The following is a 19,324-nucleotide window of genomic DNA, read 5'->3' as shown; positions in this document are numbered from 1 at the left end:
GCAGGGCTAAGAGAGAACAAGGGAGGCACTTCAAATGCAGGCCCTTCTGACCCATTCTCCCCCTTTGCAGTCACAGCTGTTCAGCAGGGGATGGAGGAGAGACTGGCAAAGGGAAAGGCCTTTTCTTCTCACTTTGGCCATCAGCGCCTTCCCCTCCGTGACTGACATCCCTTTGAAATCCTCCGGCTCGTCTCTTCACACCTCAGTGCAGAGTGGGGGCTGCACAGGCCTGGCCGGCTGCTCCTGCATGGTTTGTGCAGGGAATCCGGCGGAATTCCAGCCCGGCTGTGGGAACAAGCTCTGTTAAGCTGTTGCCTCACTCCACCTTAAGGGCACATAAGTGGGGAAAGCTGTAATGCAGTGAGGAAAGCATGGGGATTAACAGGCAGGCAGTTCACTAAGGGAGCTGGGGGGGGTTGTAGCTGGGGTGCCAGCAGTGCTGGGGATAAGGGAAGCACATTAGGTGCTGCAGCTGGGGGACACATCGCAGGGCAACGGCATAAGCAAGTCTGTCTGGCAGCTCAGGGCCCCCAGGGAAATAAAAGTATTTCAAGGCTAGCTCTTTTCCAAAGGGCTCTGCAGAGTGGTTTGCTGGAGGTGGAACAGGGCTGGGATCTGCATGTGCCCCTTCTGCTGTAGCTGGAAGGATCTGGGGGTAGCTGCGTGCAGACAGGTGTATCAAATTGTATGTGATTCCTGTTTGCTGGCATCATGAGGGAGAGAACGTGTGATGGTGAGGCAGGAAAGGTGGTGCGAGGAGAGAGGGAAGAGTAAAGAGGATTTTCTTTATGGATCCTTGGTTTTTGCAAAGCAGGAAAGATGCCTTTTCAGCTGAGTTTGTTCTTAGGCCTGTAGGCAATGAGTGCTGAAGAATTCCCGTCTCCAAATGGGAGGGTCAGAAAGCTCCGATTTCAGTCGCCCAGGAGCGGCAGATCCTCGATGTCCCAACCCTGATCCCAGGTCCCTGCGTGGCAGCGCCCAAGGCAGGAGGTGCTGTGTAAGCCGGTGGCATGGGGATGCCGGCGGAGGCTGGTGAGAAGAGGAACGTGGCGATTTGGCTGCTCTTGGATGAGCCCTCTCTCAATGCACCCGCTGGTGCTGGCATCCTGGGCACGGCTGCTACAGCTGCAGATGAGCCTGCACCCCGGGCCCTGCGGCTGGAAGAGCCCATCTTGCTGGCCAGGAAGCCTCGGCGGGATGGCAGCATGTCGCCGGGGACACGGCGAAGCGGGGCTGGTCTCACAGCAGGGCTGGGGTAAGCCAGGGAAGATGCAGTCAAAACAACCGGAGCGGGAGCAGCCTCCCTCCTGGGGATCTGCACGGGGCCAGCAGTGCTGTGGAGGAAGGACCACGGCCACGTCTGGATGGGCAGGAGCGAAGTGGCCACAGGCGAAGGCTCCATTTCTGCCACATAATTATTCAGGTGGGAGAGGAGGCGCAGCCGGATGGGGTCAGTGGCGTTTTGACCCTCAAGGATGCCCAGGTACCTGACAACTTCAGTGAGGCATTCGCGGAAGCCGATGCTCCTGTAATCCACGGCAAGAGCTCGAGCATCTAAGAAGCCTGTAGGGAGAGGAAGCAGTGAGAAGAAGTCCATGCGGAGCTCAGGAATGTGCTTGGATTTCACTACCCTCTCTAACACACTGTGTATTTCACTTGAGGCACTTTGCTGCCGGGTGATATTCCTGACACAGCCAGCCAAGTGGGTGTCCAGGACTGGACATTTGCATGCGTGAGAATAGCATCTGTGGTTATCTCATCGGGATAGAACTGCCAAGGTCATGAAGCCTCTTACTCCAGCATATGAGACAAGTAAGAGGTTTCATTAACTGTGCTCAGGAAGGAATTTTTCCTATTGGACTATCGCTGCTGGAGACAGGTCTGTGGGCCAGATGGGCACTGGGTCTTTGCAAATAGACCATCTCTGGTCCTGCAGACTGGTGGGACGCTGGGTCTCCCCATGCTCAGCTTAGCACCATTTTCCTCTGCCTAGGTCCCAATTTTTACCCTTCATTTAAGCACATATCCGGCTGAAGGACACGGGACAGTGGCAGACCAAAACCACTGGGCCAAGAAAGCTCAAAGCCACAGAAATTAACAGGATAAAATGCAACCCACGGCTGGTTTTTAGGCTTCAGCTCCCTACTTGCAGCTCCGTAAGACGATCAGCAATAAAGCAGAGAATGTCACAGCACTGAAGCGTTTGGACCACTTTGCTTGACGGGGTCTCTCGTGACAATACAGCCCTTTGTTGCAGTGCAGTCAAACTGAATATCTAAACAAATGTTCCAGACCAAGTTACAGCTCTGAACCAAAGCCTGGATGCCAGCAATGTCCCCAGCAAGCCAAAACCGGGTGGTAAGCAAGCCAGAGGCTTCTTTACTGGAGCTGTGATCTCCATCCTGTTAACTGGAACAGGACAGAGGGTCTGTACTGAGGTCTCAGTACAAATAAGACCTTTGTTGAATTTTGCACAGGGCTCCCTCTCTCTTCTTATAACAACCAAGAGACACACAAAAAGAGGAAGAGAGGGAAAAAAGCCGTGTTTATTTGCAGAGTCCCCATGCAGAATCCAGCCTCTGCAGGAAATGTATCCCAGGAGGAGGTAAAGAGCTCAATACCACTTTTCTGTGAGTAGAGCAGGACCAGGCACGACCCTGGCTGCACTGCTTTTAGCAGAGTGTGTGACAGTGGTACCATCCCCATGGGTCTGTGGGATTGGCCATCCCATATACCACTGTCTGCCAAATGGATGCATGGAAACATCCCTCAAAGGGCATTTCCCTTGGGAAACAGACAGGGCAGCAGTCAGTTTGGTGCCGGCTGGTGTCAGCTGGGCACGCCAGCATCAAGATACTGCTTGGTGCCGAGGCTGAAGGGGAATTTCCCTTCCAGTTTTTGCCTTCACCTCACACACGTGCAGTCCTTACCTGCTCCTCCAGTAGCGTGAAGCATTTTTAAGTGATCTACTGTCATTTGTAGGATTTCTGCCTTCTCCAGCTTGGAAGACCCCTGTGTGTTGGGAGCAGGAAAAAGGGCACTTCATCATTTTATGGTCTGGGGTTTTGTGCCTCTCGGGAGCTGCCCAGTGACCACTCCCCTCCAAAACCTTCCTAAAGTCCAGAAGCACTCAGATGGAGCAAAGCATCCACCCAGAACACTGGCTCTGGTTTTTACATCCCTCCTAAGGTGCCCAGATGCAAATTGTAAAAGCCCATTTCTGGGCATCTTCATATCTGGTTTATCCAAAACACTTCCTGGATTGACTTTATCCTCCCCAGGGCTCCTGAATACTTGGGAATATTGTTTTGCCACCCACTTTCACCACCTACGTAGTCCCTGCAGTGATGATGATAAGACAGACAGCCCAGATGCGAAGAAAGGTGGGAATCAGGGACACACTCACCTGCTTCTCAAAGGCGGTGGGCACCAGGCGCCGCAGCTCCGAGAGGCTGCTGTTGATCCGGTCCCGGCGCCGCTTCTCAATGATCTGCAGGAGATTCCCAAGGGGAGAGAAGAAACCAGGGTCATTTATGGCCACAGCTTCACAGCTTGTTACCAGCTAAGGCAGGTTGGGAGAGGTGCTTAGAACAGGGCCATGTAAGTGGTTTTGGTGCAAAAACTGAGCACAGAAACCTTGACTGCTGTGATAACCACAGTGAAACAACGCTCCTCCATCCCATCCCCACCCTTTCCTGCCAAATTTGAGGCCAAACCTCCTCAAAGTAAGTCTCTGTGTGGCTGTGGGGAGAATTTCACAGGAGATAGAGCAGGAACACTGTGAAGTTCATTTTCCACTGTGTTCCCACAGTAAGGACGTGCCCACTGCATGCAGAGGATGTCACAGGGAGCCCTTGCAAACAACCTAGCTCCCCTGGGAGACATAGCACAACCACCCTGGGCAACATAAATGAGACTCACCCCTCTCCTCTTCTTCCTGGCTTGTATCTGAGATGTCGTAGTGGGAGACACAGACCTGGAAACATGGCTGGAAGGGAAGAAGAGGGATTCGTTTCTCATGCTAGCTGGAGAGGGACCTCTCTCGCACATGTGCTTTACACACGTTTGCCATCTGCAGTTTCCCCCCTCCCTGAATAATGTCTTCTGTGGTTCCCATCTCATTTTTACCCACAACACAGAGCTCAGGAATTGGGGATGGGGAGCCAAGCAGAGACTCAAATCCCACTCCGAGTCTCCCACCAGCCTGGGACAGATTTCTGCACCAAATTGTCCATCTGCTACCAGGCACTCGTCTCCTTCCATCTCAGCCAGTGCCGGCATCTCCATGGGGCTGGAAAAGTAGCGATCCAAGCTCTGGAGTCGTGGCCTTTTCCTTCTCCATGTGTGAATCTCCCAGCTCTCATGTCTGAGCCTGCCCTGTCTGCAGGGCTTTGCCTCTCGGAGCTGCGACAGCACCAGCGCATCCCCGAGCTCCCACCCAGGAGCAGCGAAGGGCTGGCTGCTCCTCAGGGTGAGGCTAACGGCAGAGTTTATGTGGTTTCTGAGGGCTTCCTGGAGAGTCACTTCACAAACCACAGGGTTTGGAATAGGCTGTGATGTTCTGAATGCACCAGGGATATTCTGGATAACCCCAAATCAGGCAGAGAGGAGCCAGGAGCTGGGCAGGGGAGCACCCAGCAGGAGGTGATGGGGCAGGGACCCTGCCTGCTGGCTGACAACTCTGCTCGAGGGACATGGGAGGAGCAGGCTAAGAAGGGCCGCCACAAACTGTCTTGTGCCTGGTGGGCACGAGTGAGGTTAGACACCAAAGGTCAGCACTAGACAGGCACAGGGAGACAAAGTTCAATCCCCGGGTGCCTGCAGAGGTGAAGACTCCACAACAATGGATAACCCAGTGTGGGAAACTCCTTGGAGCAAAGCCACTCCACTGCAGGGGAAGGCTGCCCAGGGCCACTTTCCATCTCAACAGGCAGGGTTTCTCCCTCTGGAAAGCTGGCCTGGTTTAGCACTGTTCCTGTGCCTTATGGAACCTGGTGCAGGGATGTTAACAGCAACCATAGCCAGCCTGGCGCTGAGGAGGGACCATCAGAGACATGCATCTGGGAAGGGGCATTTTAACAGGAGCCTATTAAAGATGTTTCTACATGGACAGAGCTGTCTGCACAGCAAGCCAAAGACCAGACCCAGCTCAGCCCATTAGAAATAGGTTCTGTTGGCCGCAGGCAAGGTGCTTTCAGGGCTGGTTTGACACACTCAGATGAAGTAACACATTCTTCACTCCCCTCCATAGGCAGCTGTCTGAATGCCTGCTGGGTGGGCTTTCCCTGGGCAGAGGTGCTGGCTGGCTCCAACAAGCACCAACATGTGTTGCCAACATACATAAGCACACATAGGATGAGCACGTATGATGTGAAAACGGGCTCTGGGGTCAGGTATTGTGCCAGGAGTCGGTATCGAAGCTGCCTCGGACACAGGAATGTGGAACGCTCACTCAAGGAGCTGTAACAGGGAGTTCTGAAACTCCTTGCAGAGCTGTTGAACGTGCCGCTCTCTGTGAGCTGCGGCTCCAGATGTGGATATAAAGACTGAGCTCACTGCAAAATATGCTTTCAAAATATGCTTGACAGATTTGAACCACATAAAAGACACCCTCACGATGTTCTGATGATTAGAATTGCTGTGTTGCTCTCTGCTCAATTTTATAACTTACAGCACAACTTTGGCTGTTGATTCAGAACAAGAAGCAAAACCCCAAAGAACCCAGCCCCATCAAAGCAGGAACAGCTCTTTTGGTGGTGTGTTGGTGTTGCACAAGCAGTGATATACACGTACACAAACACCAGCTCACAGCACTGCCTGGTTCCATGACAAGGTAAACGTCTTAGCAGCACCAGAGAGATCAATTCATTGTTAACCATTCACTGAAAGATGACAATCCCTCCATTCCATCCATCAGGATAGTGTAGACTCAGTGCTGCACTATTTCACATGCAGCAGGGAGGTAGCTTAAACATTGATGCGCTTGGAAGCTGCCTAAGGGGTCAGTGAATTGGTGCAGGACGTTACTTCTCAGACTCTGCTACGACTGCGTCGGCGAGAAGCAGACTCCTGAATTTAGCCCCATGAGAATGGTAACTTGGCACCGGGCAGGGCAACTTCTCTGCTTGGGATACCAAGCAGCAAAAGGGAATGAACTAACCTGGGGACTCACTGAACGAGAAGGGAGAAAGGGGGATACTTGGCTACTGAAACAAGAGTTCAAAAGCAGCTGGGTTTTTGGAGCAGAACAAGTCACAGCTCCCTTCCTTCATCGCCAGCACCGTCTGTGTGCTCAGAGCCCGGTCACGGCAGGCACAGCGTGAGAAGCCGAGCTGCTAGGGATGCCCTTTGCCAGTGGAGCTGGCAAAGCAGGAGGGCACGACCTGAGAACCATGCAGGGGTCCCGTGCTCGCTATTTCCTCACTATCTCCTCAAGCAGCAAAGCCCCAGAGCCGAACCCGCGGCTCAGCAGCGATGGGACGGAAACTGCGGTACTGGAAGCGCAGCTCAAAGCCGGGCAGCTCTCCCCGGCCGGGCTCCCTCTTAATTAAGATCAAAGCCCCAGCTGGTGCATTACAAATGCATCGCCAGAGCTGAAGCGTTTCTCATGCAAAACTTCCCGGATTCTTCCCCGCTCCCTGCGAGCCCGTGGATCGCTGGGGCTGCAGCAGCACCCGGTGGGCGCCTGTGCTCGGGGTGCTACTGCCAAGGGAGGTCAGAGCTGCCCTTCTCCCCCCCCCCCCCCCGCAGGGGAAAGCTTTTGCTCTGGCTTTAGCGAGGCGCTTCCTTGAGCTCAATCAGCTCGTAACAGCTTCCATACCTGCGTCGCGACGGGGCTTCCCCCGCCCGGTCTCCCCACACACGCAGGTTGGGGTGACCTGGTCCCCCCTGCCCTTCCTGTCCACGGCAGTACCAGCCCAGCCCGGCCCGGCCCGGCGGGGTTAACCGAGGTGAACGGAGCCGCCCTCCAGCCCCGGGGAGCCGTGCCCGGTGCTGGGACCCCCCCCGCAAACTCCGCCGCCGACCCCGAGCCCTCACCGGTACTCCTCCTCCCGGCCCACGTCGATAGTGCCGTCCGACTCCGTGTCGGAGGAGCTCTCCTCGCACAACCGCTTCATGCTGCCGGCGGCACCGGACGGGCTCGGCTTGGCTGCCCTCAATCACCACCACCACCACCACCACCGCCGTCCGTCCGTCCGTCCGTCCGTCCTCCCTCCTTCCTTCCTTCCTTCTCCCGCCGTCCTCGGGGCAGCGAGTGCAGCCGCAACCCGGTCTAACGCGGAGGAGCTGCTCAGGACCAACCCCTCCCCTGCCCGCCCTCCGCTTTCCACACCCTGCCGCGCCCCGGCCCCCCGGTGAACGGGTTAATGAGGCACCATCCGCCGGGAGTGACGGATTGCGCGGCCCAGGTTCCCAGGCCCCCCCTCCCGCCTCCTCCCGCTCGCTGGTCGAAATCCCAAGTCTTCCTGTAAAAGGAACAGTCTGTGTGAACCGTCTCATGTCCCCGCCGCCCCCCTTCCACCCGCCGCACGTTGGCCTCAGCCCCAGTTTAAAGGGACCAGTGACCTCACTGGCAACAGAAAACCGTGGGAAAGAGATGGGACTGATAAAGCCTTGAGTTGTTTCAGGGAAAAATCAACATCCAGCCCCACACGCACACACATGTCTGCCCCGCGCTGGGCGCAGGCACTCTCGGAGGCTCATGATTCAGATGGAAACCAGCTCCCTGAAAGCACGGGGATGTTTGAGGACGTTGTGCAAAGAGCCCTCCGCTGCCATTAAACCCTGAGGGCCAGGACAACAGTGGTGGCACTACTGTTGGAAGCATCAGGATGGGTCCAGCATGATGCTGGACCATTGCAATGGGTCCTGGTCCCACTAGGAGCTCAGCTCCCAGCCCTAGAGCATCTTCGAGTGCCAGCTCATGGCACTGCCGGGGCATCCACCACCTGCCCTGTAAACCAAACCAACCAAACACGATGTTTATGACACCAGGGTGAATCGCTGTTTTCTTGTCTCATCCCGTAACGCCGGAAACTCCGAGCCACAGCCTGGCTCCTAGAGAGCATCTCGCCTTCCCTGAGCTTGCAGGAGGAGGCTGTGGCTGGTTTTCGGAGTCCTGTGCTGCTAAAATCCCCCAAGGCATCAATAACGGGGGGGTTTGGGGCGGGGGGGAGGCAGAGGGGAGGCGGGAGAGCACTGAAGTGGAAGTTCACAGTACAAAAATAACGCCTTTTAGTTGGAAAAAAAAAACACCATAAAATAATCGGCGCTGGGATCTGGAACCACGTGGCTTTCCCAAAGCCTGTTGCAGAGACCGTGGCGGTGATAACAGCCCATCAGCGCTGGGGCCGGGTGCTTCTGCTCCTCCCTCCCCAAGTGAAGGAACGGAGCCCTGGTCCAGCCACCCCGCGCTGGGGTGGAAATCTGAGGTCTGGGAAGCGTTTGTACCCCCCTGAATGAGAATAAAGCATTTGCTTTAGGATATGGCACTTGGTTTATGTAATGTTGGATGTTTTGATTTCCCTGTAAGTGGTCAAGAAACCGAGCTGTTATTAGCTCACATTTCAAAGTGGAGTTACTTTGAAGCAGAATTAGTGTTATTTTAGCAAGTTTGAGACCCACTTCTCCTTTCCAAAGTGATTTCACTTCAAAATACATATATCTCCAAACTAAACTTCCCATAAACATGTGTTTTTGAGAGATTAATACCCTTTCCACTGATAAAACCATTTAAATGGGATCCAGAGACTGGTTATTTCAAGCTCTTGCACATACCACAAAGAGCCCGAACCAAGCGGAGCCCAGACTGCCACGGAGGAACACTTTTCGTCTCCATTAGAAAGGAATTCACTGTCCAGGCTCTGTCTTTCCTGGACTAAGCCTTCTTGTTCAAGTGTCATTATCTGGGTTCAATTGAAGTGTAACTGGCAACATGTTTTTCTAGGATTACACTTCATTATGAACAGAGAGGGGCCGAAACCCACTTCTCCTGTAATCAGATCCATTTTCCAGCCTGTGCTTCTAGAGAGTCATTTATAATGGCCACCGGCAAGCCCTGGGAGATCCCAAGGTCCATCTGAACCACCCAGGATGGATGCAGGGATGGTGCTGAGACCCCTCGAGATCGTTTGAATGGAGGTCACAGGGAAGGGTGAAGCTGCGTGCGAGGGAAGCTGGGTTTTCGTAGGCATCACCCATGTCTTGCAGCAGAGAGTGGGACAGGGGATGATGCTGGGGAAGGGGAGATGGGGTCTAAGAGCAAAAATGGGGTTTCTGCCACCTCCTTGCCTCTCACTGAGCAGCCACGCAAGCTATTCCGCAAAGCCTGACCAAGCACAGAGCCACAAACTGGGTGACCAACCTCCTCCCCAAGCCGCTCTGCTCTTCCCAGAGCTGCAGGCTTTGCCACAGCCAAGCCAGGGAGTTATTAGAGGAAATCTCTCCCCAAGCCCTGAATGATGAACGCTGGCCCAGTGTCGAGGGCTGCTTCCCCTCCTGCACAGCCTCTGGTTGCTCAGCGAGCATTGCTGCAGTGCTTGTCCCCAGGCCCAGCACCCCTGTGAGACCCTCAGGGGCTGGAGGCTGGTGAGAGCTGTCCCTGCTCCTGCTGCCTGTGCCTCTGGTGGTGGGAACCGTTTCCAGGGGATGGGTGTCACAAGGATGGGGCTAAGCCATCCATCACACCCAGCACTAATTGGCTACCCTGCTTCAGAGGCCAAGGAATAAGTGAGCTGCAAAGATTGATGTCCTGTCTCTGCAGCAGGAAAAACTCTCCCGGCCAGGGCTGAGGGTGGATCCCTGCCAGGGACCTGGGATTGCCCAGGTTTGGCGGTGCCAAGCCCACTCCTGGGGGTGAAGGGCTCCCGCCCAAGGTTCCCTGGAGGGGGGGCACAGTCAGACCAGACACCAACCCCCCCCCCGTCCTGCTCCTTCCCCTCCCTCCTGCTCAGCTCTGGGAAATGTCCCCAGAGAGCAGCCAGCTGTGAAAAGCTGCAGCAGCTGGAATGTGGGAGGGAGAGCAAGGCTTCTGCAGAGCCAGAGGCAGCAGGAGCAGGACTTATCTGTTACCTCCCCATGAACTGACACCTCTGGTTTAACCCCGTGCATGCCTGGAATGCCCTGTCCGCACATCTTCAGTCAACATCACCTCCCTAACCTCAGGTCCCACCACTGGCTGCCAGACCCACAGCTGTAATTGCAAAAGCGGAGGCCTCGCAGGGATGCTGGCTGGGATTCCTGGCTGCAGCGCTGTGGACAGGCTGTCTTGTTCCGTGGCTGAGCAGAGGGATTCATCACAGGCAGCAGAGTCAGGCAGGGCGTTCGGGAGGTGATGGGGGATGAAAGCGTGTAGGTAGGAATGCGCTATCACCTCCGTGTGTTGTCAGATCTGGAGGGCAGCCAGGAGAGGATTGTTTGCCGTGGCTGTGCTCCAAGCCAGAGGCACCACAATTGTTGACTCCCCCCCTGCTTCCCCGGCCCCCGCAGTTCAGAGCCGGCCCAGCGACGGCTTGGGGCAGGCCAGGGGAGGGAGAAACAACATTTTCCCACAAACCCGGTGCCTCACCCTTCCCCAGGCAGGGACGAGGCAGATCCTGCACCTCGGTGCTGTGCTCGCCACCCCGCCAGCGCTGTGTCCTCACACCTATTGCCCTGCAGCAGGTCTGTTCCAGCAGCCAGGAATGCGGTTCCGCCTGGGCAGCTGTGGAAACACCATGGGATGGGGCTTGGGACAGCTCAGGGGTGCTGCTGTCCCAGCAAGAGCTCCTGCCCCATAAGATGATGCTTGTCCCCATGAGCCTGTGCCTAGGGAAAGGCTGAAACATGCAGCCGTGAACACCATGCATAAGGTGGCTCTGGTGAGTGGGGCTGGGTGATGGCCAGGGACAGGATCAACCTCTGCTCCAGAATCAGCATCCCGATGGACTGTGTCAGACACCAGCACTTTAGTCCTGGCTGCCCTTGATGTGACTGAGTTTCCCCACCCATCCTGGTGCCAGCACACTGGGCGCTCACTGGACGGAGGAGCAGCAGTGAGCGATGATGTGTTGATGGACAAAGGTTTGCTCCTCTCTGGTGTTTCACATCTGGAGAGGGCAATGCAGACAAGGTGAGGTGTCTTTGTCTGTACCAGGATGGTCTGTGTGAACAGTGCGGTGGGCAGCTGGGCTCTTGACTTCCAGCCCCATTCTGGTCTCTGGGCACTGGAAGGACACGGGTGCCCTTGAGGCTGCACCCGAGCTACAGCATCAAGAGCCCGGATGGGAAAACAGAGGCTGGTGAAGCAGGGAGGCCCTGTCCTTCCCCCGGGGCCAGGCCCGAGGGCTCGGGGAACACAACGCCTTTGTTTGCTCCTTGGCCTGCACAAGGAGCCTTTCCCTCAGCCCCACAACACCAAAAGGGCTGTGCCCCCCTCCCGTTCCCCCAGCGATGCTAATGTGCCAGGGCTCTTCCCAGGAAGCCTGGGAGGGATCAGCCTGGTTAGACAGTTTCACCACTTGTTAAATGTGTGTTTAGCGATCTTGTGAGTAGACAAGAACAAATACAAACAAGCCGGGCTGGAGAGCCCCTGCCCCTCCGCCCTGCCTGGAACGCACCAGCCCCAAAGCCTTTCTTCTCTAACCACTTCAAACTTTCATTTCTTCTGAAGCCACAACAAGGCACACTTTGTAAAGCAAATGAGTAAACAGCAACTTTCAGCTTAAAAGGAAAACAAGGGGGAGGGACTGTTTTTAATTACTGGATTTTATAAAGGGCTTTATTCGGTTAATTGCTTTCTGTTGTAAAATGTTCTTCTGCGTACAGCCCTGGTTGGAGCTGCCTTGCTGCTGGCCAGATGGCATTGCAGAGGTAATGACAGCATGTGCGTTCACTGCTCGGGTCCACAAGTGCCTTTAACATTCACAGACATCCCCCCGAGCCCTCCCAGCCTCATGGAAACGACACGAGGCACCCAGCTCTGCTCAGACATGACCAGCGGTTTGGCATGTCCAACTCGCATCACTTCCAAAGGAGCAGCAGGCACGCACGGAAAAGCCTCTGCAGCGTTCCAAGCCGAGCTCCCAAAAGGGCTAATTGCTGATGATTGCCACGGCTGCAGCGCGTTACCTTCCTCGTCTGGGGCAACACCCCATGTTCGTGTGAGAGGTGCTGTGCTCGGCTCGCTCCTACCCTTCTGGAGCAGGGAGCGACAGTGCTGCGAGGGCTGGCGCGGCAGCGGCGTGCGTGGAGGCATCTGAGCATGTACATGTGGCTCGGTGCAGCAGAACTGATTCCCACTGTATCCCCGATGATCGCAACCAGCTTGGAAGAGACCCCAAGAGCGTGTGGAGACAGGGGGATTAGAGTGAAGAGAGCCAGCTAAGAGGTGCACAAAGGGACCGTCAGCAGAAACACCACCAGCGCAGAGCTAAGCTGGGGACAGATGGCACGGGGAAGGGACAGGGAGAGGAGGCAGCGGAAGATTCTTCTCCAGTTGGATCAGCCTTGGAGGGGAAGAGCAAGGAAAGGAAATGGAGCAGGAATGGCCTTGGGCTCCGGGCAAGTGGAACTGCCAGGGAAAGCCCTGGGGCTCCTCACCACAGGCTGGGCACTGCAGGGGTGTCCATGGTGAGTGGGGGCCTCATGAGCGGCAGGAGTGCGCGCTCTTTCCTCCCTTGTCAGCTTAGAAGATACCAGGAGGGAGCACACACGTGTGGGGAATAGGGGCAAGGAGGCTTCTGGTCCTCCTTCAGTGGGGACAGGGATCACCTCCTGCCCCTCCTCACACTGACCAGCGTTGCTACCTCAGTCAAGACAAGCTCCTAGCACAGAGGAGAGCAAATGCACGTCCAAAGGGCTTCCAAAGCCACCAGCCCCCAGCCACAGAGGCCCCAGGGTCAGGGAATGCGCAGAGTTCAGGGCAGAGGCTGAACCTGCAGCAATGGGGCCACCGTGCTGCTGTTCCCTCATGGCAAGCCCATGGTTCCTTGTGTGGCTGCTCCCTGCTTCACGTCCCCCCAATCCATGCTCATGTGGCTGCAGAAACAAAGGCAGGAGAGAACACTGAGAGCAGTCCCAGGCAGGAGGGAAGCACCCAGGCTTACCTGGAGGCTCTGAAGCAGTGCTGTGCCTGTGGAGGCAGCAGCATTCCTGCAAGGAGCCCGTTCCCTGCACCCACCACGGCGGGTGGCTCTGCCCCTGCCAGCAGCGATGAATGCTCACTTTCTTAATTCAAACAGCAGGAAGCTGAGTCTTTGCCTTTGAGGCTGTCAGCTGGAACAATTGCCCACCTGTAGCACCAGCCTGGGACAGGGGTAAGGAACAGAACACAAAGCTGCCCGAGGAACGGACCGCGTTCCCAGATCTCCCAGTACTGCATTGCCACATTGTGTGCCCACACAAGAGAGCGGTATCAGCTGCTGCTTCCAGGCAGGATGGGGTGGGAATGAACACGCAGGGGACATGCACAGACCACAGCCATGGTGCACAAGAAGGGGGGGGGCGGTGTGTGAGCACGTGTGCATGGGCTCGTGTGAGCATGTACAGCTATGCGAGTCCTCTTGGGAGACACATACCACTGCGAGACGAAGTGCCAGGCGCTCTGCAGCAGCTGGGGTGAGCGGTGTTCCCATCTCCAGGCTTCCAAACCGGTTGGGTTTGTCCCACTGCTGCCCTTGCATCCCCAGCACCAGCCACAGGCTGCACCCCTGCTTTCTTCCCCTTGCGCCAAGTGCTCTGCTGCTCCCTCCTGCACCCAGCGTGCTTCCCTGCCACCTCCTGCACTCCATCATCAGCTCCCAGCCAGGCCCAGCGCTCGCACTGGGATGCTCCCACGGCAGCAGCCGTCACGGCTGGGCTGAACCTGACAATTACACACAGCTGGAGGAAGCCCAGATGAGGATAAGGATGCAGGCAGCGAGGACCCTTGGTGCAGGACGGGAGGGCAGTGGGAGGCACCGACACTCACACTCAGGCCAGCACTGTTGCTGCGGGAGGAAATCATTAATTTGCTGGGAATGAAGTCGGCAGCGAGTCAAAGCCCATCCTCCCAAAGGGAAAAGCCTCCCCATTCCCTGCCTGCCAGCAGCCCTGTCGCCTTTGTGCTGGGAGACCGGTGCAACACAAGGGCGTCTGTCTGGGCACCACGTCCCCGCGGCGGGATGAAGCGCATCCATGGCTCCCCCCGCGGGACTCGGGGCGCCCTGATCCCACCTCCCAGTGCCACGGTGGGAGGATTGCAGCCACAGGCGTGCCCCCCCCCTCCCAGACATCCCTTTGTCAGTCGCTGTGGCAACAGCCCTGGCCCAAAAGCCGCTTCCCTGTTTGTTTTCCCTGTCTCCATCGCGGTGGCAGCCGCAGCCTCCCTCCCTCCGGCTCTGCGAGCGGGAGCCGGGGTATTCAGGGCTCGGCAGGCTGAATGAAGCCAGATCCCTGGACACATTCCTGCGGTTGGGTTTTTTTTTCTCCCTTCCCTTTTTATTCCCCCCCTTCTCTTTTCCCTCGCTTGGCAAAAGCTAAAGGATTCAAAAGGAAGCCAGGCTTGGCAGACAGGGGGGGAGGAGGGAGTGGGGAGATGAAAGAAGGCCTCTCTGCAGCTTTCCCTTCCAGTTCCCACACTCAGCTCCTAATGATTCCCAGCCGCACCTGGAGGAGGCCGCCGAGGAAGTGGGGGCTTGTTTATACAGCCATAGGAAAGGTCCCCGTGGCCCGGCTGTGCTGTGTGGGGTGGCCCCACAGCCCCGTCACCCCAGGGGACAAGGTGCTTGAGGATGCCACCCGAGGTGGTGGCTCTAACTCAGTGCCACACTGGTGCTTAAATGGTGCCCCATGCCAGAGGTGGTGACGAGGAAAACTTCCCCATTCCCAGCTTGGGGGGCTTCAAGAGTTGCCCTTCCTCCTGGATGACGTACCCCTGTGCTGGTGGTATGGGCTTCATACCATCTGGGGGCTCAGGTGGTTACAGGGGTGTGCTGAGGCAGTGATGCTGTTCGCACACGCCCCAGACGCAGGCCTGAAGGGGAAGGAGCAACAGGTCACACCATGGAGGGTGGTGATGCCTTACGCTGGCTCGTAAAGGATGCTGCAGCGGGGACTCCTGCCACCAGGGCACCCTCCTGCCGCCACACAGCCCTTATTGCCCTCTTGTGGCACCCGCTCAGCACCACAACCATCCCTATCCCTGTCCTTGTCCCTGTGCCCATGGCTGTGGCAGCAGAAGCAGGCCCACTGTTCCCCCGAGGAATCATATCCCCACCAGGATGGGTACGAATTGCCACCCTGCTTCCACCCATTCACAAACCCCCAACAGATGCAGCCCTAACGCAAGCACCGCGCAGGGCCAGCACAGCCAGGCTCCCCTCACAGGGCAATTGGAGCAAGCTTTCCCTCATTCATCCTCCGTCTCACAGGATAAAGATTCCTCTGGTCCTCGCTCAGGGTTTGGCAGCATTTTGTGAAGCATTGGGCTGCTTGTGACTGGAAAAGGTCAGAGGGGATGGCATCAACTCCACTGCCTGCAGATGATGACTTGCATGGCACTGAATGGGTTTGAGGGGGAAACTACTGCTTACTACTGATGGCCACAGTGATGAGCACAGTGACAGGCATGGACCAGATCCAGCTGCAGGCTGCTCGCATGTACACAGAGCCAGTCCTGGGCTCTGCATCCCCTCTTTGCCACATGAAGGGATAACCAAGCCATGTGCCCTGAGTGAGAACAAGCAAAAGTCCACCCCTGCACCCAGGCCTGCTGCAGTTCTCCAGCACCCTAATGCCCATCTCCTCCCAAGTCCTTCAGCCAGAAAGCTTGGCACAGCACGGGGCTGCCATTGCTCCAGTGCAGCCCCGGCAGACCTCCTCCTCCTCTCCTCCTCCTCGGTGGGATTATGTGCACAGCCCTGCCAGCACAGCTTTGAAGTGCAGCCCTGGTAACAAAGCTTCTGCTGCAGGAATGGGAAAACACTGGGACAGAAGCATCTCCCCCTCCATCACTCACTGGCCAGGGCAGAACTGGAGAAATGAAGCAGTTCTGCAAGAGCCAAATCTCCAGGCAGGGACCAGGGAATATTTGCTCTGCACACACATCTTTGCCCTCTTGCTCTAGCCCTGTGACCAAAGGGTTGTTTCCACCAGCATGGGTGACACACAGAGCTACCTAAGGACTGTCATCAAGCTGTGGAACCCTCTTGCTCTCAGAGCCGGACAAGCCGCAGATGTGGGGCTAAGGAAGAAGTGGGGTGGAAGGTGGGTCTATTTACCCCACAGACTGCTGGCCAAAGGCCAGGCCTTAGGCAGAAACCGCCTGGTGCCTCTTCCAAGGCACTGGCCCAGTGTGGAGCTGCCTCTTTCCCCATCAGTGGGTGATAAGCAGCTCTGCACGCATTGAGTCAGTGCTTCGCTGGTGGCCTCCCCAGCACAGCATGGCCGAGCCCCGGGTGCACCGGGGGACCCGTTTTAGGCTCCGGTGACAGACGCATCAGCAAGCGCTGCTATAAATAGTGGTGTCGAAGGAACGAGGTGCTCAGGCTGTTCAAATCCTGGCACGGCCCCGCTAGCGCTGATAGAGTGCCCTTTGCTTGTTCTCCTGCCGCCGGGTGCTCTTATCTACTCCTCCAAGTCCGGGTGTTTCTGTCACCCCGTCACCAGGTGCCCTGCTCTGACATTTCAGCCTCCTGGGGTGGCTGCAGGTCCCTGCTCGCATTTGTTGGCCCTTATTCTGCGCTTCAGAAAGGATGTAAGACTGAATGTGCTGCAGGGACAAGGTGGAGCCCCCTCAGGGGACCCCTCGTGGCCAGCACCACAGGGGTGGAAGGACAGCCCTGTACTTGCATGGTCCCTGCACACCGGGACGTGCTGCAGGCATCACTGCAGATATGGGGTTTCACTGCACTTCAGAGCACTCCTGGATTGCTGCTTTTCTCCTGCAAGGAGCTGGAGTCGTCCTCCAGACCTGACGTTACCTCTGGACCTTTCTGATCTGTTATGGTGATGGGGAAACTGAGGCAGGGGGGTGTCACGACTTACCCTATATGTAGGTGAGGACCAGGAGATCAGAGCCCGCACACTGCCTGACCTCCTGCCACGCAGCTGCTCACCAGGGCTGTCACCTCCTCAGCAAGAACCCCCCGAGTCCATGGGGTTAAATCCTGGATTTGTGATGAGAAGCAGTTCTGGCTGCTCAAAGACCACGATTACCTCATGAACATCTGCGCCCACAATAGCTGAGTGGCAGCACAGTTCTGCACCGGCTCTGCCTTCGCTCCCTCCTCCTCCGTGCTCTTCATTTTAACGCACACCCATCACAAAGCCCGATGAGAGCCCCAGAACACGGGCGACAGAAACAAAACCCTCAGGCTTGCAGCAAACCAACAGCAAAACATCACAGACCCAGCGCTGGGCCCCTGGAGCCAGGCAAGGGCTCGGGGTGGTCTTTGCATGGACATCAGAGGCGGCTCTTGGCTTTGGCATGGACATCCCAACCTCAAAGGGCAGTGTGGGCCCACCCGGACTTGCACTGGTGCAACGTGGGCCTTATCAGCGCTGGGATCTGTCGTTCCTCCAGGCGTCTGGTGGAAGAACACGCAGGGCAAGCATTCCAGCGAGCAGGAACACTCTGCTGAGGGCCATCCATCCGTCCCTTGAACGAACACCCATAGCAGGGATGCTGCCCAGGGGCCTATGGACATTCCTTGGCTATATTTGGTGACAGATGGAGAATTTGTTGCTTCCCCTTAATCCATCTGTTCCCGTTGGCAGGGAGGAGCCACCAGCAGAACTGCAGTGTCGCTATTCGGATAAAGGCAGTACTTCAGCAGCAATAGATCTCCTCTAAAAAGCTTTTGCTGCCTCCCACCTGTTGGCTGGGAGATGGAGTTGACAAAAGTCTTCTGCCAAGCGGTATTTTTACCCAGGCCCTCATCACGAGCCCAGGTTACAATAAAAGCCTGTTGACAAAGCAGAGGGATGGAGCTGGATCACAGCACATCTCTCAACTGGCATTGCACCTCTCCCACAGCTCTCCAGTTCCCAGCTAGCTGCTTTGATTCTATTTTCTGGATGCCCTTAAACCCCCAAAAGCCCTTTTCCTCATCACACCCATCCCCTCACCATAAACATGGGAGATCCGAAGCCGGGACCCCAGGCTCTTGCTGACTGCACCAGGAAGCCAAAATACCCATTGTGAGAATGGCAACAGAGCGAGGCTGGGACAACACAGTTTATTACAGAACGACACCCCGAGGGGTTCCATAAAGGCAGCCCATCCATAAGGAAAACCACCGGAGGACAATGAAGTGAAACCCACAGCAACAACACACAGCGGGAAGTCCAGTCCTTGGCCAGGGCAGCACAAGAGGCACAACCAGCCCATCCGGGTGGGAGATGTGCCCAGACCTCATCCCCCAGCCCAAGGAGACAGCACGGAGGGGCACACAAGGGAAGTACGAGAGCAGCAAATCCACCTCTGCCACTTGTAGGGATGGAGAGGAAACACCGTGAGAAGCCATGTGGGGAGAAGCAAACTGCGGGAGCAGAAACCCCTCCTTGCACAAGGGCTGGGGAGGTGCAGAGCGAGGTCTGCCTCACTTGGGGGGCAGCCACTGAGCCCCTAAACTGTGCTGGCAGCAGGAGAACCTGCCCCTGCCCGCACCATACCCCTGCCGCAGCTCCTGTGTGTCTCAGGACAGAAAGGCAGCCGTGAAAGCTGCTGAGATCCAGGGCCGTGCCCCAGAACCATTGCACGCTGCACAGCACCTTCAGACAGGCCATCTCCTCCTGCACAGCACAGCCCTGCCAACACCCCTTATCTGAAGCACCCATCCCCAGTGGCTGCTCTTGCATCCTTATCCAACCCCATCAGCGCCCTGCGGTTCCCAAGGGCTTGCTGACAGCTCCATTCCTCTTCCACCATCACCGCCTGGGCTGGCAGGACACCAGGGATGTGTTTCCTGGGAGGCCAGGCTGTTACCCAGCTGCAAAAAGGTCTCCGAGATACAGTTCAGATCGCAGTGTCTGGGGTTCACGTTGAAAAGACAAGACCTTGTTACAAACCTTGTTATAAACCCGTCTATTAACAGGTTATGTTATTAGCTACTCATGTCTTTCAAGACTGTTTTGTGTTTGGATTTTAGACTTTTCCCTTTGCTCCTCGCCCAGATGTGATGAGTAACAGTCAAAGTGAAACAGTTCTGGGGGGGGTGGAAAGTGCAATTTGCTTTATCACTGCTAGAGGAGGATTTAGTGCAAAGAGAAAGGAGTCTCCCCAGCCATGGGAGGCATCACCAGCTCTTTTGTATGATGATGCAAAGTGCTCTGCAAAGGCGAGGCAGAGGCAATCACATACCTC

The 19,324-nt window shown here is 56.4% G+C and overlaps 1 protein-coding gene across 1 annotated transcript; it reads right to left on the bottom strand.

The window, feature by feature from the left end:
- HEYL (hes related family bHLH transcription factor with YRPW motif like) lies at positions 1–7,144 on the bottom strand. Its single transcript, XM_057412586.1, has 5 exons — positions 7,039–7,144; positions 3,922–3,988; positions 3,407–3,490; positions 2,931–3,012; positions 1–1,563 (listed from the first exon to the last, which is right to left on the bottom strand). The coding sequence occupies exons 1-5, from the start codon at positions 7,116–7,118 to the stop codon at positions 896–898; spliced, it is 981 nt and encodes a 326-aa protein (XP_057268569.1). The 5' UTR covers positions 7,119–7,144; the 3' UTR covers positions 1–895.
- Positions 7,145–19,324: the final 12,180 nt, after the last annotated feature.

The sequence above is a fragment of the Pezoporus wallicus genome, unplaced genomic scaffold (genome assembly GCF_028554395.1).
Source record: "Pezoporus wallicus isolate ANWC-B61680 ecotype Strahan unplaced genomic scaffold, APGP_CSIRO_Pwel_v1 contig_12604, whole genome shotgun sequence".
Lineage (NCBI taxonomy): Eukaryota > Metazoa > Chordata > Aves > Psittaciformes > Psittacidae > Pezoporus > Pezoporus wallicus.
Note: the sequence above shows the minus strand (reverse complement) of the source record. Positions and strands in the feature narration are given on the sequence as shown.

Bases quoted from the DNA above. Each gene is read 5' to 3' on its own strand.
- HEYL (XM_057412586.1), bottom strand. From the start codon at position 7,118: ATGAAGCGGTTGTGCGAGGAGAGCTCCTCCGACACGGAGTCGGACGGC. The intron at 3,989-7,038 runs GTGAGGGCTCGG...CTTCCCTTCCAG, and splicing joins GGCCGGGAGGAGGAGTACCG to CCATGTTTCCAGGTCTGTGT. The intron at 3,491-3,921 runs GTGAGTCTCATT...AATCTCCTGCAG, and splicing joins CCAGGAAGAAGAGGAGAGGG to ATCATTGAGAAGCGGCGCCG.